The 26,395-nt window shown below is 41.3% G+C and overlaps 3 protein-coding genes across 4 annotated transcripts; 2 read left to right on the forward strand and 1 right to left on the reverse strand.

The window, feature by feature from the left end:
- Positions 1 to 1,205: 1,205 nt before the first annotated feature.
- pex19 (peroxisomal biogenesis factor 19) lies at positions 1,206 to 5,693 on the forward strand. Its single transcript, XM_080837845.1, has 8 exons — positions 1,206 to 1,293; positions 2,602 to 2,693; positions 2,860 to 3,022; positions 3,262 to 3,347; positions 3,452 to 3,628; positions 3,733 to 3,891; positions 4,070 to 4,114; positions 4,206 to 5,693. Exons 1-8 carry the CDS (start codon positions 1,233 to 1,235, stop codon positions 4,290 to 4,292), a joined length of 870 nt encoding a protein of 289 aa, XP_080693971.1. The 5' UTR covers positions 1,206 to 1,232; the 3' UTR covers positions 4,293 to 5,693.
- A 949-nt stretch (positions 5,694 to 6,642) lies between these two features.
- copa (COPI coat complex subunit alpha) lies at positions 6,643 to 21,854 on the forward strand. 2 transcript variants are annotated; one of them, XM_080837824.1, is made up of 29 exons: positions 6,643 to 6,871; positions 7,335 to 7,448; positions 7,558 to 7,631; positions 8,126 to 8,206; positions 8,353 to 8,429; positions 8,655 to 8,764; positions 10,816 to 10,925; positions 11,137 to 11,236; positions 11,349 to 11,567; positions 11,798 to 11,948; positions 12,132 to 12,198; positions 12,322 to 12,397; positions 12,493 to 12,575; positions 12,739 to 12,964; positions 13,422 to 13,560; positions 14,522 to 14,684; positions 14,890 to 15,036; positions 15,249 to 15,438; positions 15,582 to 15,677; positions 15,890 to 15,978; positions 16,131 to 16,254; positions 16,386 to 16,475; positions 16,582 to 16,688; positions 16,943 to 17,089; positions 17,310 to 17,633; positions 17,836 to 17,946; positions 18,975 to 19,136; positions 19,298 to 19,492; positions 20,912 to 21,511. In XM_080837824.1, the coding sequence occupies exons 1-29, from the start codon at positions 6,832 to 6,834 to the stop codon at positions 20,969 to 20,971; spliced, it is 3,672 nt and encodes a 1,223-aa protein (XP_080693950.1). In that variant the 5' UTR covers positions 6,643 to 6,831; the 3' UTR covers positions 20,972 to 21,511. The 2 variants fall into 2 exon arrangements, with proteins under 2 accessions (XP_080693950.1, XP_080693951.1); XM_080837825.1 differs by lacking the exons at positions 17,836 to 17,946; positions 18,975 to 19,136 and having other exon boundaries at positions 20,912 to 21,854.
- Positions 21,855 to 22,033: 179 nt separating this feature from the next.
- Positions 22,034 to 23,670, reverse strand: apoda.1 (apolipoprotein Da, duplicate 1). The gene is made up of 4 exons (XM_080837847.1): positions 23,553 to 23,670; positions 23,238 to 23,359; positions 22,795 to 22,880; positions 22,034 to 22,473 (listed from the first exon to the last, which is right to left on the reverse strand). Exons 1-4 carry the CDS (start codon positions 23,667 to 23,669, stop codon positions 22,238 to 22,240), a joined length of 561 nt encoding a protein of 186 aa, XP_080693973.1. The 5' UTR covers position 23,670; the 3' UTR covers positions 22,034 to 22,237.
- Positions 23,671 to 26,395: the final 2,725 nt, after the last annotated feature.

Consider the following 26,395-nt stretch of genomic DNA (forward strand, 5'->3'; position numbering starts at 1 on the left):
GAAAGAAGAGTGAAAGAGAAAAAGAGAGTGGAAATATTGAAAAAAGGAGATAAAAATGGAGTGAAGAAGAGAGATTCAGTGTGAGAGAAAGTAGACTGAGAGGGATAGATAGAAAGATGGAGAGATGGAGAGAAAATAAGTAGAGAATGGAAGGTGTCTTAATGTTCCTAGTTACAGTTAAATTGAGAGGGACAGAGAAGAGGTTCGTTTGATTTGGTGCAGCTGTCAGTGAAGCACAGGTGCAAGCCAGTTTAAAGACCCTATTATGATGTCATAATGGCCCAATGTAAGTCAATGGGAAAATTTCGATTCGTTTTTATTTAATATCTTAAAAAGTATAAAGTTTAGAAAAGTGAAAAATACATAGCATAAGTGTCCTTTACAAGACCTACGCGACAAAGTTTGAATGAAGTTTCTACGTTAAGCGGTTCGGGCTGAATTAATCGCAGAAAAAGGTAACAAGAATAAGAAGAAGAAGAAGAAGAAGAAGAAGAAGAAGAAGAAGCCTAGGAATAACAATACAGGGCATTTCATGCACTGTAATAACAATACAGGGCATTTCATGCACTGTAATAAGAAGAAGAAGAAGCCTAGGAATAACAACAGGGCATTTCATGCAATTAGCATAACATTGATTGTTATCGTTTTAAAAAATGGGTTGTGAACATGTTTCTCTTGTTCTAGAAGAAGGAAGAGGCTTCTGACAAACTTGACTAAATTCATCACAGTTCGTAACATATTTGCTGGAAATGGGCATTGAGGTAGTAATTTGCGTCATATATTCTATCACATGTTAATCGACTTATTGAGCATAACACACACTTACATGTGCTTTCATCAGTGCAAGATGTCTTGTAAAGAGTATTGTTATTGCCAGTATATGTTCTTCTTTGATTGCGAGAATATGATGGGTAGAAAGATTGATTGACACCATATAGCCTATATATGAAAGTCTATAGACTCTCCGAGTCTCTATCCTTACTGTAAACAGGCATTGTGGAGCACTGCTTCCACTTAGTGGTGGTTCCATGTGGCCTGGGCCAAGATATATAACAGTTGTTGACTCTGTTCCCGTTTGCCAATGTATCCTGTGTATTTTAATATAGATTACATTTAGGCTACCTTAACCACATTTCTGCATTATGGCACACGCCTGACAGGCTACTATGAGCTGCTGACTCACTCATACGTCATTTTCGCGCGTCGGTATCCTTTGAGAAGTCACGAACAAGATGGCGTCTGCGTCGGATCCGCAGGTTGAAGAAGACACTGAGTTGGATGAATTATTGGACAGTAAGGTTTGGAGTTATACCTTAATAAATGTGCTACTTCAGGAGAACCAATGTCAGTCCTGTTTAAGTGCTAGTTTGCTTGGCGTGTAATTAGTTACTTTTCAAAAATATACATGTTCCTCCTCTTTTCAGAAGCCTGCCCCCTAACTTGAGAGCATTTGACGCCCTTGTTGACCTTACATTTTCAGTTAATTTTAAAACATATGTTATTATTTTGTGATCTTCAGGCGTTAGTCTGTTGTTTGACATTGCCGGTATAAGTGTCGTAAATAGTAGTGCCCTGGAATATTTCTGAAAATTGCTTAATGTAGATGTGGCCCGTAGGCTACAGCATCGACGAGGAACAGCCAATCGTACTTATTACCATAGTACTATGTTCTGACATAAGTAAGGTGCAGCTGTGAAAGTTGGTCTATCTAGTCTAACGAGAGACTAATACATGATTCAACAGGATCCGGTAATGGTGATTAATGTAGATCTTCTCCTGAACTAATGCTTCAAAAATCGTTCACAAATATGCTTGTATTAAATGAAGGTGGAATTGAAGATGTGACATTGTTCCTTTATAATTATTTCTATGATTGTTCTATTAAAACATGGGGTGTTAAATACCTTAATAGATATAGTTTTAGATACATAAAACCAGCTGTATGATTGTTTTTATGGTAGACTATGTCATACACAGGTTATATACACTTGAAATACTTTAAAAGGTGACCTTTTTCCCCCCGTAAATCAGAACATTTTGAATCCTCACAGACATGCACCTAGTTGCTGAGAAAATGCTTCAGTATTTTATATAAAATGTAAAAGATCTCATGGGGTCAAGTGTTTAGTTTGAAGATAAAGCAAGCAAAAGTTCCTCCAAAGCTCAATACAATTTTCAGCTGTAACTTGGCAATTATGCAATATGGGGCCAACTATTTGAGAAGATAAACACATCTAGTCTAGAACAACCCCTGCATTTTTTGAAACATGAATAGTTCAAAAGTAATAACTAATAGATTGTTGTCGCAACACTCGTTTCTTGCAGTGAAATTAGGGCCATGCTCTCTTTTAAAAGTCTCTGTATCTCAGATACTAAAGATACCGACTTAACATTTTGCATGCTAATTATTGAGTAAACTGACATGGAAGGACCCTGTACAGTTGTGAACAGTTCTACACAACAACATATTATTTGCAATGTAACTGTCTCTAGCTATCTACTATGACTGCTCAGTTTACAGTCAGTCTGACTACTTTAGAGTAGCTCATGAGGTAGGTCTCTTCTCAGAGCTATTTAGTATTAAGTTAATATTTCTTTCAGGTGCCCTTGATGACTTTGACAAGGCAAACGTTCCGCCTTCTGCCCCAGAGGCAGCTGCTGGTCCTAATGCAGACCAGACCAGTGGGAAGAAAGTGAGCTTCATTTCATTTTTGTATCTAGTTAATTCTCAGACATGCACTGTCGGTAAAATTAAGCCGTGGTTGTTTTGATCACACAGCATGTTGCCTAATTGAGGTACCTGTATTTGCCTTATTGTTGAAGTTTTCATCCCATCAAAGATCACTGTAATTTTTTCAGCCCCCTCTGTTGGAGGACAGTCAGTTTTTTGAGAACCTGTTTGAAGGAGAGATGGCAAACCAGGCAAAAGAGGAGTGGGAGAGGGCCATGGTTGAGCTTGCCCAAGAGGAGCCAGAGCTGCTGCAGCATTTTCAAAAACTATCTGACGCGGCAGGCAAAGTTGGTGTGTGGAAGAACATTGTTTGTGTGTGTGTGTGTGTATGTGTGTTTCTGTTTGTGTGTTGATCCTCTCCTTTAAACCACATGTACACATTCTTAACAAGACCATTGTATGTTCAAGTGATACAGCAGATTGTATAACATGAAGCTTTGTGTATACCTTTTGTTACTAAATGGACTATGTATCTGTGTTTTATAACTGTACACATAATATGGGATTTGTTGTGTCACTTTTCACCCAAGGCAGTGATGTAGCTTCACAGCAGGAATTCACCTCGTGTCTGAAAGACACCCTCAGTGGACTTGCAAAAAATGCAGACTACTTGCAGGTAATTCTTCTACTCAAATTTATGACAGGAATTTTGGGTACAAATGTAAATTGTTATGGAATGGAAAGCATAGATGCAAAATATGGTTTTAACCCCATTTTCAGAGTTCAGGATTAGCAGGAGAGGACCTGGCAAAGACTTTAGAAGGACTGGGATTAGACAACAATGGTGAAGGAGGAGGAGGAGAGGATGGGAATATCTTGCCCATCATGCAATCTATCATGCAAAATCTGCTCTCCAAAGAAGTTCTGTACCCATCACTCAAAGAGATTACAGAGAAGGTATCATAAGTCACATATTGTGAAGACATACCTTTCAATCACATTGTTTATCTGTTATTTGTATGTTAAAATGTTATTGACATAATATATCTGTTTACTTTAAGTATCCTGAGTGGCTGAACAGCAACAAAGAGTCCCTCCCTCCTGTGGAGTTCAATCGTTATGAGCAACAACACAAGATCATGGGAGACATTTGTTCCCAGTTTGAGAAAGATGGAGATCAGGAAAGCGCTTTTGAGAACATTCTGGAACTCATGCAGAAGGTAATTCATTCTATCAATAATTTCTCACAGCTCTCTTCAAATATTTCTTAATTGACTAAACATGAACATAGAAATGCATTTTACAATGGATATTTCAAAATCCCCTCTATCGTTTTCAGCTGTACATTTTTGGACACACACAGAGTTCATTACTGATTAATCTTTTATCTTTCTCTAGCTGCAAGATCTAGGCCAACCACCAAAAGAGTTGGCAGGAGACGCGGTATGTACAGCCTTATTTTTCACTGAAATACAAAATATGAAAGTTCATTCCCACCACTGTTGATTTCACTCCTATTATTTTTTCCTTACAGCCTCCTGGCCTGAACCTCGACATGGAATCTTTGAATATCCCTGGAGCACCTGGGGCAGGACCTGCTGAGCAGTGCTCAATTATGTGATCTCACAAGGCACTATCAGGTGTTTGCAATACTGTCTCACAAAAGCTGCTCCAGGAGGATTGGCATGATTTGATCTGTTCTGTTATTGATACTTTCAAGAGGGAGCACTGTGTGTACAAATGTACACTGTGGATGCAGGCAAGACACCGGTGCAGTGACTACCCCTGACAAAAAAAAGCTTCTTCCTGACTGATTGATCATTCACAAGAGAACAGCTACTCTTGGAATCTATCACTTCATTTGAATCACATATTTGCAGTCTTGCAATCAGTTATAAGGCTAAATGAATGCCTGGTCAGTTTATGTCATCTCACTGTTGAAGGCGAAACAATTGGAATTGGCAAGATGATAAAAACAATGGTGTACATGATTCTGTAAAGTCGTCTTCAGCTCAGTCTATTGAGCTGGGTGGTTGCAGCTTGAGTACTGATAACCTGAGACACCCTGGTCCTGAGCTCAGTCTTGCCTGTCAGGAGGAGGGTATGAGCCTGTAAGGGTAATTGATTTAAGAATAGATAAAAGGTCTTACTGAAAATGGCAGACAGGTACCACTGTTAACCTCAGGGTAGCTTTAACCCAATAACTGTTTCACTCACCTCTGGGGTCTATTATTTATGACACACTGTGGCAAGTTCTTAAAATTAAGTGAATATTGTACATTGTTTTGGAGAGAGACCATCGGTTTAATTCACTAACCATGACAAAAAGATGGACTATTAGCTATGTTTACATAATCAGCATTGTCACAAGTTTAAAGAAATCTTTATGAACATTCCCATTTCCTAGAAAACACTACTAAAACAAATTAGATGTTGTATACCATTCCCATTCTGAGCTTCTGTCAGTCAACAATGGTGTAGCATTAGTGTAGTCATAATAAAGGAGGATATTGATTTTGCTTCCTGTATATACCCCGATACCACTTATTGATCTAAGAAGCCAATAGCTAATGATCTAAAAGAAAATTGAGATAAGAAATAACATGGAAAGTTCATCTCTGGAAGGACTTAAAGCGATGTGCCTCCTCATTTTCTCTGTTGGTGTTATTGTATGTTATAACCTTGTATATTGTATAGAATTGTGTGTTGTTTGGATTATTAAGTTTCAACCATTTGTTCTATCGTTATTCATCTCTCTCATACTGATCACTGACAGATACCAAGTTTGCACGTTTTCAAAGACGGCAGTCGTGTCTAACGACACCATAAATGAGCTGCTGTTTAGATTTAGACAGATAATAACATAGCAATAACACATTTATTATTTATGTTAATCCCACCACAGTCCCCCCCCCCCCCCCCCCCCCCCCCAAAATAAAGGGTTGAACCTATTCCAGTGTTTGAAACGGCAACAGTGTCTCTAGTGCTTGGGTGTGAGCATTTGTACATAATGTGAAGACTAAGATGTGTGATTTCTGATATGGAGTTATATAAAAAATAAAGAGAGGCCTGTATTACACCAATCCATAATTATGATTTTTTTTATTATTATTATGTAAGTAAACACATACAAAATATAGAAGATCTTATAACTAATTCAATTCTAAGCCATTGATAAGAACGTATTTTGATAGTTAAACCCCAAAGGTTACATTTTGATATGCCTTGCCTATTTGTTTCCCCCCATATGATGACCAAGAAATAAGACTACATACGAGTAGGTTATATGTATTATAGTATGACATTATCTTTATGTATTTTTTTTTTTGCATCTTCTCTGTGGAATGGACTGAAGTACATGTATCAGTTTTCCAGATCATAGGCCTGACAACTGCAGCGGTAGTCAAATTACCTGTTTCAGTTTCCTCGCCACGTTTAGACAAAAATTTCGGACACATCGGATTGATTTATTGTATAATCATGATAACAAACAAAACAAACAAACAAAAAGACTAACTCATCTCGGAAATATGGGTGGGCAATATTTTGAATATATTCCATGTATCGCGGCTTGTTTTTAATGGATGTAGTAAATTACTCTTTTGCGTTATCACGTAATTATGTTTAGCAGCATGAGGGACCTCAGGAAATATGGGATATCCTTTCTCGTAACTCAATTTATTATGTGTGTGTGGAGGTGCAGTTAACTTTTAATTTACCTAATACACACTTTTTGTATTTTGTCGGTCTCCTTATTTTTTTCGATATTCAGCGTTTTACTGCTGCTTATATCAGTGTCACTGATGTGTTGCAAATGAGAAATATAACTGACAGGTAGTAGTTGACACGAAAGAATAATGGTTCTCTGCTTGGACCTTCTGGACACCGGATATTAGGACGTGGAACCTTTGATGGCGCTTCAGTGTTCCGTGTGTACAGGGAGAGGATTTCTGGGTTTACGTCGACGTGTCAGCTAAGGAAGTGGAGTGGTTGGCTGCAGCCTTCCAGCAAGCTAAACCGACCGTATTAGAAAATACCTAGTTGGCATAACACTGCTATAGAGAACTGAATCGTTGATGAAAAATTGTTGGATTTTCCAGGCTTTTATGAATCAGCTTCTTGAATCATTGTCTTTGGAAGTGCAGTAGCGTTTCTGGAAGATGTTGACCAAATTTGAGACAAAATCGGCCCGTGTTAAAGGTAAGATAGCCAGCTAGCTAGCTGCGGCTCTAGCTACATTGCTACAAGTCATTTCATAAAAAAAAAAAATACCGTTATAGAACTTCATGTATTAATAGTATAGTTGTATATATGCCAGTTTACACTGATATATGTTGGATTAACCTGTTTCCTTTAATACTGCCTATTTGCTTTTGACATGGAATGAAACGCTAGCAAGTTAATCAAACTAGCAATGTGTAAGCGTTGACTTCGGCGTAAAAAGAAGGGCTTGTGAGTTATTAATATTCATTCAATCCTGAGTTGCGGCTAATGAAGTTGTATTCTGTTGACGATAACCAAGTAGTAAATGTAAAGGCTATACTAGTTTTTCATCATTAACAGAATTAGCTATGTTGTTAGCTAGCTAGCGTCACTGCTTTTAGTCTGACTGCTCTGTCATATCCAGTCCTTGGCCAGATGTGTCAATAATTTCTTTTTCTAGGGCTTAGTTTCCACCCGAAGAGACCATGGATTCTTGCCAGTTTGCACAACGGAGTCATTCAACTGTGGGATTACCGCATGTGCACCTTGATTGACAAATTCGACGAGCATGACGGTATCCTATTATTACAAAATGTGCAGCTTCAAACTTATCTTCAAGTTGACTTACTTAAAAGCACGTTGACGTGACCTTTTACCGAGGAATGCGTTGTTATTTGTCCCAGGTCCAGTCCGAGGGATTGACTTTCACAAGCAGCAGCCCTTGTTTGTGTCTGGAGGAGATGACTACAAAATCAAGGTTTGGGGGCATATGCGGAGTCAATTTATACTACTCAGTTGCCAATCTATTAGAAACACCGAGGTTAAACTAATGCAATCTAATACACCAGTCCTGCAATAAATATTAGCTCCACGAAGGTTATAATTGTCAGTATTTGTGTACTAATTAAGGGAGCCGTTTCAATCAGTGAGACTAAACTAAAAAACAGACACATTTGTATTTAATTCAGTACAGTTTAACAGCAGCACAAACTACATCCTCCAAAAACGATCATACAGTTTAATCGCCACCTTTCTTAAACAGTTGTAACATAAACTGAACATCATAATAATTATGAAGGGGGGTTTATTCTATTGTAGGACTGTTGTATTAGACTGGGCTCGTTTTTGCTAGGTGTTCCCGATAAACTGGCAACGGAGTCTATATCTGCATTTCAAATTTAATGTCATCACAGTTATACTGTGAACATAATCATATCTTCTGGACTCAAACATGTATTTATCACATCTCAGGTATGGAACTACAAATTAAGGCGATGTTTGTTCACACTGCTTGGACACTTGGATTATATCCGGACTACCTTTTTCCACCATGTGAGTATAAACATTTAAAATTAAACAACAAAATATTCTTGCATTATGCGGGGATGTATAATTGCTCATAGGGCTATCTATAATGCTACCTCTGACTTCTGCCTCCTTTTCTAACTTGTCTTAAATGTTTTCAAAAATGTCTTTAGGAGTATCCCTGGATTTTGAGTGCATCAGATGACCAGACCATCCGCATCTGGAATTGGCAGTCTCGTACTTGTGTCTGGTGAGTGACAACGCTTGGCTTTTGAAGTGAAATTGTTATTCATATATTCCTGATAATAAACCATGCCTTTTCACTGTGTCTAACCTCAGTATTAAAATAATATAATAAGCATAATAATGACGTATTATATGTTTTTAGAGCAGTCTATAATGATTACATTTAATATTTTTTAATCTCTTCATCTTTGTCACTGTGTGTGTCTCCCCCAACTCTTGTGTTTTGCAGTGTCTTGACGGGTCACAATCACTATGTGATGTGTGCTCAGTTCCACCCCTCAGAGGACCTGGTGGTGTCAGCCAGCCTGGATCAGACTGTGCGCGTGTGGGATATCTCTGGTGAGGGCGCGTGGAAATGGCTGGACTTGAATAGGGGAGAACTTGAGCCTGGATGGATGGATGAATGGAGGGGGAGGGGGATGGAGAGCAGGGGAGGAGAGGAGAGGAGAGGAGAGGAGAGGGGAGGAGAGGAGAGGAGATGCTCCAGTGTCCTCCGCTCCTCCCTCATCTGTGTGTGAAGAATTGATCTTTGTGGGCTTCTTACAGAAACACCTCTTGCCTTTAATGTTAGAGTGTGGATAGAGGAAGTCAGGCACAGTGGAAGGCTTTTTCCGAGCCACTGTTCTAATGACTGAGCTCAAACTTGTTTTGTGGACATTAATTTGAATGAATTCTTGAAAAGCAACATGGCCAAATGACCATTTTGCTCCCATTTCTATAGCCATCTAAAATTAATATTTACATTAAGTGACAGTGAGTCCAAAGAGGTCTAGAGAAATTTGGACATAAGGGTGGAGAATGGATACCCCCCATGCAAGAAGTGTTTCTGTCTTTATGCATGTTGAGTTATTGACTTGTGTTTTCCAGTCTTTGTCTATATTGCGCACTTCCTCTTACTGCTCAACCCAGTAACCTTTAACTGTCAGCTTTAACTGACAGTGTCTGCCTTTCTGCTTCAGTCTGTAAGATGTAATGTTTAGGGTGTACACATATATACTCCATCAAACTCATAGAGAACACTAACTCTACTGTTAACCTTGCATTCTCAGTCAACCTTTGTGTTTTTTTTCTATTTGTTACTAGATATTCAGTAACTCGCTCTTATCCCATCACTTTCTGCATGGTGGAATCCTGAATACAGACAAAGCTTAAGTACTGAGCATGAGTACTTATTGCACACTAAAAAGTAGCCTCTTACCCAAAGCGGGAGGGTGTTGCATATATTATGCCACTTTCAAGTAATTGCATGTCCTGCAGTGTTAGGAACTCACATTTTATCTCTAATTTTACTGGTAAACCCTGTGTGAGGTTTTCCCGGATCATTGTAATATCAATCTAATATTAATAACTATTTTATGACAGATGACCCTCCCCCTTCCCTCATTGACATCAGTGTCATTACACAGACATCATCTACTCAAGATCTTGTCTATGCATCATCTAACAATAGCATGAAATAGCTTGCAGACTTATACTTCTTTCAGTAACCCAGTGCCCCATGAGAACATATCTCGACACCTCTTAAGCCCCCACTGCCCCATCAGTCCATCAGCCAGTTTCAACGCTGTTCAGTTCCACCTATTCCCATGCTCCTCCGGAAACATCCACACCTGTGCAGTGGTTTCTACTCATTGCTCCTCATGCCTCACTTCTCTTGGACTGTTGAGGCACTCAGTGATTTGTGCGCTGAAATCACCAATACAAATCTGTGTTCTCTCTTGTTTCTTTGAGGTTTCTTACTAGAGAACAGTAATTATCCTGTTCATGGAAATATGGTTGATAATTATTTAAAGGTAGATTCAGCAATACTAATTCAAAATACATTTTGTTATATTTGTTAGGATTCTAATCAAATTCAGGTGACTGTTTATATATGTTTGTATGTGAAAGCCCTTCTAAGACCTAAGACAGTTACCAAAGGAAGGAGATCCGACTGTGCCTTAAAATGGATAACTATTGCTGATACTACCTTTAAACTGCATCACACGCCCTCTGTCTGTACAGAATCAGATTAACCCAATCAGTTGAAGCCTTTGTAAGAGACATGTAGAAGTTCTTTACAGAAGTGCCTAATGGTTATGTCCTTGATTAGTGAAGAATTCCTGTGCTCTGGATGAAACCCACTAGAGAACATTGGTTGTATTTGTAATTCATAGTGCCTGTAAGTGGTTAGCAGTCCAACAGTGTGTGCTATGTCATGTGTGTTTCTGAGCTTTGTAAATTAATTATATGTAATAATCATCACCTTATTCTAAAAGATGTTTTGTTTACACGACTGAGTAACGTGTTTGATGTTCCCACCTCTCCTCCCTTGTTCTGTTTCGTGGGCCTTGTCTTGTTGCTTTTGTTTGGTCCCTCCCCCCTTTTTTTGCGTGGATTGTCGGTTCCAGGTTTGAGGAAGAAGAACCTCTCCCCAGGCGCCGTGGAGACAGAAGTGCGAGGGCTCACAGGGGTGGATTTGTTTGGGGCCTCTGATGCTGTAGTGAAACATGTTCTTGAGGTAAGTGCTGTCAGACTTCATGCTAGAGTGGATCCTGAATTAACTAGTTAATTAATAGTTGAGTCCAGTAAGGATGAACTAGGAGGGAAGTGAATAAAATGAAAGATTTGTGTCATTCTGCTAAATGTGTATCCTCACTTAAGCTTTAGAGGTAGGTTGCTGGAGGAGTTCGGGGTATATATATACAGTATGTGTGTGTTTTTCTCCTCAGGGTCACGACCGTGGGGTTAACTGGGCCGCCTTCCATCCCACCATGCCTCTCATCGTCTCAGGAGCGGATGACCGTCAGGTCAAGATCTGGAGGATGAATGGTGAGTGGGTATATGTTGTTGATTTTGTTGTTTTTGTAGATGAAGTGGTGTTTTAGTATTTGTGCCATTTTTTTTGTCTTGATCTCTTGTCTCTGTCACACTGTCTGCACAGAGTCCAAAGCCTGGGAGCTGGACACCTGCAGGGGACATTACAACAATGTGTCCTGTGCCGTCTTCCACCCCCGCCAGGAGCTAATCCTGTCTAACTCTGAGGACAAGAGCATCCGTGTGTGGGACATGTCCAAGAGGACCGGTGTGCAGACCTTCCGCAGGGACCACGATCGCTTCTGGGTGTTGGGGGCTCACCCTAACCTTAACCTTTTCGCTGCAGGTGAGTTTCCCTTAGTCTTCCCATAGGCCTAGCAGAGAAGATAATGCCTCTCTAAAAAAACTAAAATGAGAACAATGACTCTAATGATTGTCCGTTGACTCTACTTAAATCTCGGTAACAATGGGAGAAGGTGGAGAGAATGTAAAGCCGGGCTGGTATGTCTGTCAGTCATGCCATGACAGAATACCCATAAATGGTTGACGTCTGTGTGTGTGTGTGTGTGTCTGCAGGGCATGACAGTGGGATGCTAGTGTTTAAGCTGGAGCGGGAGAGGCCGGCCTATGCAGTTTATGGCAACATGCTGTACTACGTGAAGGACCGCTTCCTGCGCCAGCTGGACTTCAACAGCAGCAAAGACACGGCTGTCATGCAGTTGCGCAGGTAGGGCTCCGGGGCAGGAAGGCCCAGTGTCATACTTCCCAAGACCATGACTGGGGAAGTATTTGCCCTTTGTATAGCGATAAAAGAAATATTGAGTGAGGTGTTAATGTATATATTAGATGAGGTAGTTGAGGTAATGCATGCACGTAAGTTAAGCTGAATATGTTGGTTTCCTCTATGTAGTGGGTCCAAGTTCCCCGTGTTCAGCATGTCTTACAACCCGGCAGAAAATGCTGTCCTGCTGTGTACTGTGAGTATTATAGGACAAGCCATTAATTTAAGCGTTTGATATATCTAGGAACACATTAACACCATTGAAATAGCTCAGGAGACAGATGTGTGACTTCTTTTCTGTTTCTGTTCTGGCTGACAGAGAGCCACCAATCTGGAGAACAGCACATACGACCTCTACTCCATCCCACGCGAGAGTGACTCCCAAAACCCTGATGGTGAGTCTGCCTTGCCCCTGGAGTTAAGCGTTGCTTCCTCTTCACAAGTTTTGCTTTAGTAGTGATAATAATTGTCCCTCCTCACTCCCTCCCAGCTCCTGAAGGCAAGCGCTCTTCTGGTCTGACGGCTGTGTGGGTGGCCAGGAACAGATTTGCCGTTTTGGACCGCATGCACTCGGTAAGAATCCATATCCTTTTATGTAGTTTTAATCCTAGTCAGACTTAGAAGTACTGGCTGACTTTTCTGTGAGAATCTGTTCTCAGGCAGCAACCCCCCCCGATCTTCCCTCAACAAATCTGGTGATGGCTTTTCCAATTTTCCCATCCCTCCCCTCCACTAGCTGCTGATCAAGAACCTGAAGAATGAGATCGTTAAGAAGGTGCAGGTTCCGAGCTGCGAGGAGATCTTCTACGCTGGGACGGGCTCTCTGCTGCTGCGCGACCCTGACGGAGTCACGCTGTTTGACGTACAGCAGAAGCGTTCCCTCGCCACCGTCAAGATCGCTAAGGTCAAGTACGTGGTGTGGAGCACCGACACCAGCCACGTGGCCCTGCTGGCCAAACACGGTAAGACAGCCCTGCAGGTCTTTAGAGTGACACCAGGCTCAGTCGGGTGATCTTCTCCCAGGGAGACAAAAAACTTAAGTCAGACGTGTTCCTTTTCTGTAGTCGTATCATTGGAGGTAATAAACGACCAATAAAAAAGACACCATGAATTGAAAAGGCCTCTCCCTGTCTCCCATCACTGGCTGAAATCTCATTCCAATTTCCATACATGGGCCTTAGGAAGGCCTGTAGGTTTGCAGGATCTTCTCCAAAGGAGCTGAAGAGTTCTGTAGTATTTTCTTTCATTGCGTAATAAATTAGTATATATAAAGTGCCCCTCCCACTGGCAGAATTCACAGTTCTTTGTTCAAACGTTCTCCCTATCGTCCTTAAAAATGACCTGGGCCAGTGTGCTCTGTCCTTGAAATTCATCCTCTTGTCTTGTGGCTCCTGACACTTGTCCTTTTCCTCCCCACAGCCATCATGATCTGCAACAGGAAGCTGGAGAGCCTGTGCAACATCCATGAGAACATCCGTGTGAAGAGCGGCGCCTGGGACGAGAGCGGCGTCTTCATCTACACCACCTCCAACCACATCAAATATGCCCTAACCTCAGGGTATGCTACCTTCACCACACACACACACACACACACACACACGCACGCTCGCTTGCTCGCGCGTAATTAACACTATTACAGGTGCAGTCACGATTGTAATCCTGAGGAATTGGTGGTCGTGGTGGTCTAGCTATCCATTAAGTGCGTGCACTCGAGAAAGCTCTGGTGTTTGCACCCAGTCCTGGGGCTGTTAATGGGGAAACAAACAAATATAGTGGCTCAGACTAGTGATGGCAAGATGAAGCTTCATAAATCCTTAACGCTTACTAGCAAAATGGGTTAAAAAGTGGTTCATTCCTCAGGGCTTCAAATGCTCTCCATGCACACCTGCTGAATTGGACAATACAAGAACAATTCTCAGCACGGTGACAACGCCGAGATATGCGGTAGCCTATGTCTAAGCAGAGGTCTGATGCATTAATGTCCATATACAAGAATGTTACGTCAAATAAAGAAATTAAATACACCTTTTATTACATACTTTACATATATATTATTTATAATTTTTATATATATAAACCAAAGTGCAAAGATTGAACCTTTTTTTTTAACCAGCTGTTCAACGAGGCTTCGAACGTAATGGATGATATCATTTCCTCAAAACAATTCAAGCCTTGTTACGGAGCTCCAATGTAAAGTGCTACAAGTTTTTGATACACGCTTCAAAGCCTCAGTTTCAAGGGCATCACTAGCTCAGACCAAGCCATGACCAATTCTAGCCAATCAACCCATTGCTTCAGGAGCACAAAAGGGAGAGGTATAATCTGATTGGATATCCAGCTCAAATATCAACAACCCTATGACAGAATCACAAACTCAGCCTTTAAGGCCCCATAACCTCCTAATGTCTGTTTTGGAAACTGATTATAACGTAAAAGTGCTTTGAAAACTTGATTTGCTGATCTTTCCTTCTAGTCCGTGACCCTATTCCTGATTGGTCCTATCCTTCTTGTCTCTGCAGTGATCACGGCATCATCCGCACGTTGGACCTTCCCATCTACGTGACGCGTGTGCGGGGAAACAGCGTGTACTGCCTGGACCGCGAGTGTCGCCCTCGTGTGCTCAACATCGACCCCACCGAGTATCGCTTCAAACTGGCTCTGGTCAGCCGCAAATACGAGGAGGTCTGTGCCTGTCCCAGAATTTTGTTTTCATTCTACATGCTTGCCATGTGCTTTCACAAAATCTACTTTTAATCACTTTAATGTTTGGTTTTGGCAAAACTTGGAGCGGTTCAGTGTCGGATTTTGTGGATTTAGAGATTTATATTGCTGATGTCAGTCAATGCACAAGTTCCCTCGAGTTGACCGGTCTGATTGTGTCCATCAGGTGTTGCACATGGTACGTAATGCTAAGCTGGTGGGCCAGTCCATCATTGCCTACCTGCAGAAGAAGGGCTATCCGGAGGTGGCGCTGCACTTCGTAAAGGACGAGAAGACCCGCTTCAGCCTGGCTCTGGAGTGTGGCAACATTGAGGTTTGTGTGAGGGAGAGGGAGGCAGAGGCATTTGTTTTTTTGTTTTCTGCATTTTACTCCCCTGATCTGTTGCCAGCTTTTCTAAACCCATCCTATCCTGTCCCATTAGTGGTTTAATGTGAACATTGATCTGAGACCACAGTTGGGTATTGCAATGTATCCACTTTGAATCCAGCTCCTGCCTGACTGCACTGTCTCCCCTTTGACTGCAGGTGGCGCTGGAGGCTGCTAAGGCCCTAGACGAGCGCAGCTGCTGGGAGCGACTGGGAGAGGCTGCACTATTGCAGGGTCACCACCAGGTGGTGGAGATGTGCTACCAGAGGACCAAGAACTTTGACAAGCTCACCTTCCTCTACCTTATCACTGGCAACCTGGCCAAGCTTCGCAAGATGATGAAGATCGGTGAGTGATGTTGGCACAAGATGTATACTACTGTCATGACATTTAAATAGCAAATTCCGTACAAACTTGTGCAGTTGTGGTAACAAAAAAAGAAGGGTGTGTCTGTCTGCCTTTATAACAATCCTTTTGGTTGTCTGCTGTAGCTGAGATCAGGAAGGACATGAGTGGACACTACCAGGGAGCCCTGTACCTGGGAGACGTCAGTGAGAGAGTGCGCATCCTGAAGAACTGTGGACAGAGTGAGTATAATCCACACACTTCCTGCTACTCTCATGTCTCTCACCTCTATGTGCTGATTCCCTTAAGCTTTGATACAAACCTGCCAACCTTCCTTGACCCCAAAGTGTGCATATTTGCACTCGCAATACTTTTGTCCTAATGTAATGTTGCAGTTTCTTGTTATTAAACTCGGATAAGCTTTTTTAACTGTGCCTGACTGGTCGTGTTTTAGAGTCTCTGGCCTACCTGACTGCCGCCACCCATGGCCTGGATGAGGAGGCGGAGGCCCTGAAGGAGACCTTTGACCTTGAGAAGGAAGTGGTAAGACCAGAAGAAGAAAGACAGATTTCACAATTTGACAGATCATGTTAATGCCCTGTTTACCATGCTGTTGTTGATACCTTACATTATGTGCCTTATTATAAACTCTGTGGAATAAATAAAAAAAAAAAACATGTTTTTCCGGCTCTCAGATTCCAGAGGTGGACTCCAATGCCCAGCTGTTGCAGCCCCCTCCTCCCATCAACCCCTTGGACACTAACTGGCCCCTGCTTACTGTCTCCAAAGGCTTCTTTGAGGGAGCCATCGCTGCCAAAGGTGAACTACAAAGTCTTTTACCTGTGTGTGTGTGTGTGTGTGTGTGTGTGTGTGTGTGTGTGTGTGTGTGTGTGCGTGTGTGCATTCATGAGCTTGTGTTTCTTCGTGTCTAAAGTTGAGGCGTTTTTCAGGTAAAGCTGGTCAGATGGCTGCAGACCCGGACATGGAGGCCCCAGGAGGAGAGGGCTGGGGAGAAGATGCCGAACTGCACCTGGATGAAGGTGAGGAATGGGACAGGATGTGGTTTAATAAACCAGCCGCCGATTTCACCCTTTTCTCTCATGTTTCTCCTGTCCTGTGTGTGTTTAATTTCTGTTTTCTCCTCAGATGGCTTTGCTGATGCCCAGGATGTGTTGGGTGATGAGGCAGGCAGCAGGAAGGAAGAGGGAGGCGGTTGGGATGTAGAGGAGGATCTAGACTTGCCTCCAGAGCTGGTGAGGAGTGGGCCCTTACGTTCATGTTCCTACTCACATGTTATTTTATTCCTTCATTCATTATTATTATTTTCATTTTACCACAGTCTCGTCATTATTATGGTCATCATTATTATTAAGTTAATTCTGTTAATGAACTTAAACGTACTGTTTTATATTGTTTATGCTTATGTCAAATAGCTTGTTCATGTTGTTTTAATTTCAAGGCACTGTACATTAAGTAGTGCTCACTGTTATCACCTTCTGCCCAATAGGAGCTGCCTGCTGGTGCAGGAGGCGGAGATGAGGAGGGCTTCTTTGTTCCACCCACCAAGGGCATGAGCCCCACCCAGATGTGGTGCAACAACTCCCAGCTGGTTGTGGACCACCTTTTGGCAGGGTCCTTCGAGACCGCCATGAGGGTGAGTCCAGAAGCGATCCACAACATTGCTGAGTGCTACTGCTTGTGGTCACTTGACTCCTGTTCTTTCAGAGTTTTTTTAGCTTTCAGCAGCTCAAAACAAAGAGGCCTTCAACCTGACAAAATAACATTGTGATGTAATGTCGACGCAGGCTTGCTTGTCGATGCTCCTGCCCCTTCCTCGGGTCAGTCACGTGTATCCGTTCTTCCTCCCCCCTCAGCTGCTGCACGACCAGGTGGGTGTGGTGTGCTTCGAGCCCTACAAGCAGCTCTTCATGCAGACGCTGTCGCGCGGCCGCACCGCCTACCTGGGCCTGCCCTCGCTGCCCTGCCTGCGCGGCCACCCGCTGCGCAACTGGAAGGACGCGGGTGTCAAGGGTGGCCTGCCGGCCGTGGGCTTGCGCCTGGCCGACCTCATCTCCCGCCTGCAGCAGTGCTACCAGCTCACCACGGCGGGGCGCTTCGAGGAGGCCGTTGAGCGCTTCCGCGTCATCATGCTCTCAGTGCCACTGCTGGTGGTCGACAACAAGCAGGAGATTGCAGAGGTAACACAAACCGTGTGGTGTTTGCTTGTGCATGTTTTACTTTAAGGCACCAATCAGTTGCTCTAGTCTAGACTGTATAAACCCGTGTGTGTGTGTGTGTGTGTGTGTGTGTGTGTGTGTGTGTGTGTGTGCCCTCAGTGTCCGCCCGCATGTGCTCGAGGTTGACTCCATGTGCATGATGGTACTTGTCTTTCTCCCTCAGGCTCAGCAACTTATCACCATCTGCAGAGAGTACATTGTTGGGCTCACCATGGAAACGGAAAGGAAGAAGCTTCCAAAAGAGACCCTTGACCACCAGAAGAGGCTGTGTGAGGTACGACACCCAGGATGTGATGGGACATGAGGTTTTCAGTGCTGTTGCCTGCACTGCTATACTAGAGTGGGATGGAGTCAATGTGATTGGTATGGGAGTCCCAACCACACAGGTTACTTTGAGAAGTTGATTCAGAGATGGGGAACATTTAGTGTGTGGAAGTAGTAGTAATAATTAGTATAACCTTGAAATATTGGATACTCTAGAGCAGTCTTCCTCAACTGGTGGGTCCCAACCCAAAAGAAGGTCAAATCAAATTTAACATTTGTAGGAAATATTTCAACAGTAGCTTTTATTTTAAAATGGAAAAAGCTAAGTCTTCACTCTTCTCATGCCTCAATCCCAAAGGAAAAATTAGATTTCAGAAAGAGACAGAGAGTTCTGACGAGCTCTGCGTGTGGGGCAAATGCATAGCATACTCTATGATGTAACATGCTGTAACGTGAGCGGGGAGAGATTTGGCTTACTAGCTGTCTACAGGGATGCCACTGGTGGGCTAGTTGAATCTTTGTGTTAAGATTCATAATTATGTTAGAAAAGTAAAACGATTAGCTAATTCTTGTATTTCTATTGCTCCGTAACTATTTTCTTGTGATCTGCAGTTAGCATGTGACTGAAATTAGCCCATATATAGAGAGAGTTATGCAGTTTTGTGTGTGGGGAAGAAATCAACATACTGGTTTGTACAACAACCTAATTTGATGAATATAATGTGAAGGTTGAAATAGTCCCCAGATAACTTGACAGTGTGGTAAAACTAAAATATATTGAAAATCTATCTGATGTTAGACCTGGGCTGATGTACTATGAGTGCAGGAATAAAAGTAGGCCCTTTGTTTATGTTTTAAATGTGTATGTTTACTTTATGGTTTGAATTCTGTAACATTTGGGTTGCAACTAATTGACCATGGGAAATTGTCGGTCCCAAGGCCAGAACCACTACTCTATAGTATTAGGTAATTCATTTTGCATGATCAGTGTTGGTTGACTGCAGATGATTCACTTTTCTTCCCTGCTTTGTCCACCAGATGGCGGCGTACTTCACACACTGTAACCTGCAGCCAGTTCACATGGTCCTGGTGCTGCGCACAGCTCTCAACCTCTTCTTCAAGCTGCGCAACTTCAAGACCGCAGCTGGCTTCGCACGGCGCCTGCTTGAGCTGGGCCCCAAACCAGAGGTGGCGCAACAGGTAACCCTATTTCTGCCCTTTGTGCATGCGTGTGTGTGTGTGTGTGTGTGTGTGTGTGTGTGTGTGTGTGTGTGTGTGTGTGGGTGCAAACGTGTGTGTGTCCAAAGCATTAACATAGAACTTGCCAGCTTTTTTTCAACTGCGCCATTGTCTTGTTTTAGACAAGGAAGATACTGGCTGCATGTGAGAAGACTCTGACAGACGCACACCAGCTGAACTACGACCCCCACAATCCCTTTGACCTGTGCGCCGCCTCTTACACTCCGCTGTACCGTGGTCGGCCGGTGGAGAAGTGCCCCCTGTCGGGAGCCTGTTACTGTCCCACATACAAGGGCCAGATCTGCAGGGTCACACAGGTAGGCCCAGCTCAAAGCCCCTCTCACTATAACAAAACTCTTTTACATATATAGATAGGACTGTATCTGTGCCTCTATCTCCTTTTCTATCATGGCTTTTATCAGTTAAATTATGTCAATATTTATTATTGCAAACGCTTTCCATCGCCCCATAATTGTTTTTTAATTTTGATATAATGATAGTTTAACTTAGATTCAGTTTAGCTTTTATTTCATGATTTAAATTTATTTTTTGTTTACATAGTATTTTTTATTTTAGTTAAGGACAAAAGTTGTTGCGGATTAGTGCGTTGTGAAAAATAATCTACTTGTCATTGAAGATATCATGTCATTGAACATTTCAAGACTTAACTTCACTAACAATAGGCTACATTTGTTTCAATTGAAAACCTGTTGTCTGACTGAAAGCTTGTGCTCAACAGTCAATTCAATTACACCCCTCCCTTCCATGCTCCTGAAGCATCGTGTTAATTGGCTTGGATTGTTTATAGCTTGGCCTGAGCCACTATAATTATTTCCTATTTAAAGAACCAGGACTGTGTACAAACAACATTTTTTTTTTGCCTTAAACCCTGAACACAGATAAGGGCCCGTGAGGAGCAATTTGCTGAATTCAACAAAAAATGGACAGGATTTGAATGATAGACTGTAACTGTTTTCTTTGAAAAACCCTACAAGAATAGATAACTGAAAATAAATTCAAGAACTTGCATGTGAACTTTCTTAAAAATGTTACATTTGTCACTTGCAATCTGACTCACTACATCCTTTCCTTTGGATTATGCGTATTCCTGTCGACTGTTGAAGGGAGTTTTTTCCCTTTGATTTCAACGCCACAGATGATGTTACCTGAATTTACCATTCATGCACTTGTACCGCTTTCACTTTTAAATTCAAATAGTTCACACAGTCTTTTTATTCTATTTTTTCTAGTTTTTAGCCATCATCATGAATTTGTTTACTTTTCGAATAACATTTGCGTCACATAGACTATTTTATGTCCATTTACCAAAATGTCTATAACCCTAAAATCATCGTTTTTGTTTATTTACTAAAACTAAACTTAAGTCATATAAAAGCAATGAAGACATAGGTGAGCTGTTCAAACCACGTTCCCTGACTCTGACATCGCTAAAACCTTCAAGTCTAGATAGGACAAAACGTCTAACATAATACAATTTGTATTGGATTATTAAGAGAAATTCATTTACACTGCAAGTAATTCTGGGACTCCTTCATATCTTTTGTACTTTTTTTTGGCCAGTATGGATGTGAAATAAGTCTTAAAATGCATTTATTATGGTCTTAAGGTCTTAATTTTACTTATTGAAACCAGCAGAATCCCTGGTATAGTCACCTTGCTGAGAATAATTGTGCTGTTATGTTGTGGAATATAAAAGGACTTCTTTTGTCTCCTAGGCAACGGAGATCGGTAAGGACGTGATTGGTCTGCGTGTGAGCCCTCTGCAGTTCCGTTAGAGGGGAGAGAAGGGTCCATCTAGTGGTGCCAATGCCCAGGCTGGCACATTCGATTACGTCAGACAACGAAATGCCTTTTTCCCCCCCACTGGCTTTCATTCCTCTGCTTCACTGGTTTCCCACACTAATCTGCATTTACAGAAGGAAGTGGCACTACTGATCTCTATTACTAGAGTGGAGTTGTGACCAGCTGTGTACAGTATCAAATAAACAACCTATTTTCTGTCTGTGTCAATACAAACCCTGGCTACTCATCTGTGTTTCGCCTGACACCCATGTATTTATCAAGAGAGTTGACACCTGTTCAACTTAACCTTAACTTAGACGTAATGCTCCAGTTGAAATGATAAGTAATGTTTTATAACTTTTAGGTATGCATTCCACATTGATTCCACACATGGATCATATGAGTTAATTTGGCTTCTTGAAGATTATGGTAGCTCAAATGAATATATATTGTTTTGGTCAGATTCTTCTATGAAAAATACATCAAATGTTTTACTTTGCTATTTCTTCTTCTGCAAAAACTCAAATAAATGCTTGGCCTCTCAGTCTGTGGTCATTTTTGTAGCTCCCTGAAATATTTACCAATCAACCATGGCTAACTTACCAACAACAACAGCAAGATTTTAGTAGTAAAGAGTCAGCAATATTCCATCTTGTTTGTGATTTTGTATGACTCCAAACTCTCTTTGGTCCCAGTATTCTGCTTAACTCTGACTACCAAATGTACCCACTTAACTTGTGGGTGTCCTGTTAGTTGTTAAATGATGTCAGTAGACTTCTAACTGAAGACATGTTATGTACATTTGTTAACTGTTCTAGAAAGACCTTTAGATCAGTGCAATTCACATGACTCTTGTTAAGACACTGTACTTTATTTTTCTCTCCAAGGAGGATCTCATGCTTTCAATTGGTTACATTAACTTTTGAAATCAAATTTCAGAATCAGTGATACAATTACTTGTGCTGTAAAAATGTTACAAAAATAAAACAAAATAGTGATATATATTACAAAGGTACTTGGCAAATGACTCCTTCCACCAGAAAATTATAATTCTCTGCATGTAAAAAAAATAAAACAAAACAGATGAAAAAGAAAAGTGACTGTTAAGTGATAATTGAAAACAATCTGTGTTCAATCAGCGATGCCCCTCAGACTGCAGCCAGTCCAGCAGACCTCCTTAGTAGCGAGTGTGGCCTTCTTTCTCTCTCTCTTCCCCACTCTTCCTCTCTTCCTTCCTCTCTTGTTCCTCTGCCAGTGTCTCAGTAATCCTTCTGACAGCCCGCCTGCTTGCTCATGATCATCCGGCTGACGTCGATGTTGTTGTTGTTGAAGACATCCTTGGCTTTAGTGATGGTGGCGATGGGGAGGCTTCTGGTTCTGCCCAGGATCCAGGCGAAGTCCACGTGGAACAGCCTCAGGACATCGGTGCAGGAGTAGACCAGCGCCGTGTTGTCGTAGTCAGTGGACAGGATCCAGTACGGTGTGTAGGGCAGCACTGGAGACAGCAGCAGTGTAGTTAGGTTAACAGGAAGCTGTCTCGCAGGTCACATCACATTCAGTTGTTCATCCAAGATATACTGATTTAATTGACTTACCACATGATATGTTATTATTGTGTTTACTAAATTACTAGTTGTGATATGTACAAGGCATATGTGCGTATTGGTAAACAGGAAGAATAGGCAACAATGTGTATTATCAAATAGAAATACAAAAAAGGCAGGTCATACAGGTGCTGTGTTTATTTGCCTTGGTTGAAGGTCCTCCTGATCTTAGCATCTCTTATGAACTGATTATGTGGAATTCCTGTACTCACCAAAAGAGAAGCTGATGCCAAGCTTGGCAGGTTCCCTCATGTCCTGAACCACAGCATTCCCCTCAATGGTTCTCAGTTCACCTTTTCTACAATGTCACGCAAAAAACAAAGCTGTTCCATTTCATAATCTGGCATTATCAATGATGACGTTTACATTTTAAAAGTGTACAATCTCTTTTAGGGTGATCCCTTTTATGTATATGTATAAAGATTTTGTCATTATTTTAAAAGGCAATTTGAGGCAGTATTTCATCACGTTACACTAATACTTAACATCAGGTATTCCAGTTGTAATGCTATCTAGCGCAACTCAAAAATGAATGTAAGTAAATGTAATGGTGTCTTTATTGTAACATGAGTTGTGTCTTCTAGTGTTGGCTAACTGTATAGAGTACTATATGTTGTATATGGAGTACTATATGTTGCCACAAATCTGAACTTACAGTATCTCTGAGCTGACCACACGGACACTCCCATCCGCTTTCATGGTGAAGTTGGACTCGATGCACCTCCCTTTCTCAAACTGTGCCGGTAGTTTTGCAACCTCATACCACCTGCCCAAGAACTGAAACCCATCACCCAGCAGAGTCATCTAGTCACACACTTGAGGGGCACGAGGCAAGTCATGGTAGTGTCAACACATGAACAAATATTTCTAAAAGAAATATGTTGTCAGCAAACTTTTATTTAGCTTGACTAATGTATTACGTTAAATGCACAGTGGCATGTCACAGGAAATGAAGACAAATCTTTTATACCTTTTTCATACTGAAGGCAGTTTGCACAGGAGGTTCTGGACATGGCCCCCAGTGAGGTATCTGTGCACTGATGAGGGGCAGGAGAAGGGGCAGGATCAAGATGATAGACTGCTTCATGGTAACAATGCAAACCTGGACATGAAATTGGTGTCAACCGTTAGCTTGCACAGAATAACAGAATATTGTCACAAACAAAAACATCGCTAATGTCCCTCTTATTTGGTTCCAGCACTAGCAAAGCTTTAGAGATCAGTCAAGACTCAAGCAATAGCCTCAAAAGTTGAGGAAAACCAAAGACTACATCGCATCAGCATGTATCTAACTACCAACATAGGAAAGAAGCAGGCAATATTTAAATTATCTGCCAATATACATACATATGTACAATGTAAATGCTGTATCTGAGACCTGTTAAATCTAGGGTCATTCATTTCATCTTGCTGTCATTACACAGACATGCAACACAAGCGATTAATTCTTACAGTGGAAATTATAAAATGTGACAAAAAATGCGAAAGGAAAACGCAATATCTTACCTCTACGGATGCTGTGTGTGAATATTCAACAAATCATGTTGCCCTGTGTATTTATAAGAGGCCCTCTGCTGCTTCAGGTCACGTTACTCCAAAGTTGTGTGTCATGAATGAGTGTCTTTGTGAGGGTCGAGCTTATCTCGGACATGAAGTGAGCCATTAGACAAATTTAAGTCATGGGGGACATACCAGCCAAAATGTAATTGGCCTGCGTCTACACTCAAGGGGACACCTCTCTTTTGCTTGTTGCTCTTTCAAGTTACCTGAGAACTGTAACAGATACGAAAGCTGAAAACTTGCTGTTTTACTTGTCTTATTATTATTTTTTTACATGAACGTTTCTATTTTGTTCTCTGTGACAAAATAGTGTGTCTTTGACAAAATAGTGTGTCTTTGACAAAATAGTGTGTCTTCGCCACACTCCATCAACATCAAATATAGATATTTTCATAAGTTGCAGCTTATGTAAGAAAAGGAGACTGCCCAGTATGATCAGGCTCAACCTGAAAAATACAGAGGGCATGAACTTAGAGCCAGGGCACGCAGCTATAACTAAACGGGATGGTCAGCAGTGGAGGCTCATTAGTCGTGAAGAGCCACTGCTGTCACTACACATGCCATCAATCTGACTCACAACTGGGACGTCCTGCATAACGTCACCACCAGTGCCAAGATGGTACTCCTGATTCACAAAACACAAGTTTTTTATAGGCAAGCCTGTACTTAGTGCCAAAACATGTATGAATATGAATATTTCATTTACATTAGAATGTTTTTACATAACACGTTTCTATTGACAGAGAGCAAAGGCCACTGACATTATTTTCACCTCAACTATTTATGGAAGTATAACAGTGCCATTAGTGCCTAATGCAAAATGTCATATTGAATGAAAACATATCACAATACAGTGCTTGAATTTTTCTGCATTGCAATTTGACACATATTGAGAAAGAAACAAAACTGTACCTTGCTTGAATTTGAAAACAATCACAATGATTGGATTTTTTTCACCGCTATTCATCGTGATTGGGTATTTCAATTGAAAACTAAATTTCAGCATTTAAAATTCAATGCAAATATATTCACCTTCCGAAAACACTGTTTTAAAATATCCAGTTGTTAAAATACCATCTTCACTGTTTAGCAGGCGATAGGTCGATTGTAATTAAGACAGCCACATACCTAGACGGCTCTTTTCTAACAAATTTGTTGTCTGCTCTTCAAAGAGCTTTCTTTTGACATCTTTGGATTAAATCTCTAGCTAGCTAGTGTGCCATTGCTCTATTGTTTCCCCAGTAATTTCAATAGTGTAAGAAGAAATGGTAATATATATTCTTGTTTATTTGCATCTAATATTTTTTTCATGATTATGTTGGGTGCAGGGGCGTTTCTAGGGATTTTTTTTAATTATCATTTGCGTCCATAGACGTGCGTAAGCCTGGCGGGAAGTCAATCTTGAACCTACAATCATGTGATAGCCTACACTACACATATATAAATGTTCAGAATGTGACTGCCAAGACCAATGTGAAGGGTGGCAATGACTGTTTAAATCTAAATAATTTACACTTGATGTTGCCTACTTGTAGATCGGAGCCCACGTGTCCCAGGGGAAGTTATGGCTATTAAGAAGGTTAATGTTTTCACACAGAGCTGATTAGATCCGCCCCCAGTCACCGAATTTCTTTCCAATTGGTAGCCACTAGCCAGTATCATGTTCAATTTCTCACGTTTATAACAAACATGACATTTCATGAAAATTGGTTCAGAATTAAGCGAGTTACAGTTGATTCTCTGCGGATGTCTGTATCTTTCAATACACATTGTATTGTTTACTAGCGGATCTTGACCGCTCCATTATGGCGGAGGCGTTTTGGCAGCCTGAATTTGTAATGTTGAATAGTGGGTTTGTTATATATTGCCTTCTGAATATTGAATATGTTGGGACTGTATTTTAGTGTTTTTGATTTTTTTTACTTTGAAATTCGAATTGAATGCTGGAGTTTTGTTTTCAATTGAAACATACAACCACAATGAATTGAAGTGTGGAAAAAGTCAGTCTTTGTTATTGCTGTTCTTTTGTAGTTTATGTCCAATTGCAGTGCAGAAAAATTCAAGCTTGGTCATTGTGATGTTTTTATTCAATTCATGTAATTCAACATGCCATTTTGCATTGGGAACTAATGACATTTACATCCATAACTATTCATGTGCTTCTTCAGGTGAACAACATGCTGGATCATGGAGGATGTTAGATGCAGACATTCCTCACTCACCACCGAAGTGAAAGAGGAGGAGTCGTCTTGT

This window comes from Sprattus sprattus (assembly GCF_963457725.1).
Source record: "Sprattus sprattus genome assembly, chromosome: 4".
Classification (NCBI taxonomy): Eukaryota; Metazoa; Chordata; class Actinopteri; order Clupeiformes; family Clupeidae; genus Sprattus; species Sprattus sprattus.

What these genes read in the sequence shown, in the direction of transcription:
- apoda.1 (XM_080837847.1), bottom strand. Translation starts at nt 23,669, where the DNA reads ATGAAGCAGTCTATCATCTTGATCCTGCCCCTTCTCCTGCCCCTCATC. An exon ending in CTGCCTTCAGTATGAAAAAG is followed by an intron (nt 23,360 to 23,552) that starts GTATAAAAGATT and finishes GATGGGTTTCAG; the next exon opens with TTCTTGGGCAGGTGGTATGA. An exon ending in GTGGTCAGCTCAGAGATACT is followed by an intron (nt 22,881 to 23,237) that starts GTAAGTTCAGAT and finishes GTGACATTGTAG; the next exon opens with AAAAGGTGAACTGAGAACCA.
- copa (XM_080837824.1), top strand. Translation starts at nt 6,832, where the DNA reads ATGTTGACCAAATTTGAGACAAAATCGGCCCGTGTTAAAG. An exon ending in TGACTCCCAAAACCCTGATG is followed by an intron (nt 12,398 to 12,492) that starts GTGAGTCTGCCT and finishes ACTCCCTCCCAG; the next exon opens with CTCCTGAAGGCAAGCGCTCT. An exon ending in TCGCAAGATGATGAAGATCG is followed by an intron (nt 15,439 to 15,581) that starts GTGAGTGATGTT and finishes TGTCTGCTGTAG; the next exon opens with CTGAGATCAGGAAGGACATG.
- pex19 (XM_080837845.1), top strand. Translation starts at nt 1,233, where the DNA reads ATGGCGTCTGCGTCGGATCCGCAGGTTGAAGAAGACACTGAGTTGGAT. An exon ending in ACCAGACCAGTGGGAAGAAA is followed by an intron (nt 2,694 to 2,859) that starts GTGAGCTTCATT and finishes TAATTTTTTCAG; the next exon opens with CCCCCTCTGTTGGAGGACAG. An exon ending in TCAAAGAGATTACAGAGAAG is followed by an intron (nt 3,629 to 3,732) that starts GTATCATAAGTC and finishes GTTTACTTTAAG; the next exon opens with TATCCTGAGTGGCTGAACAG.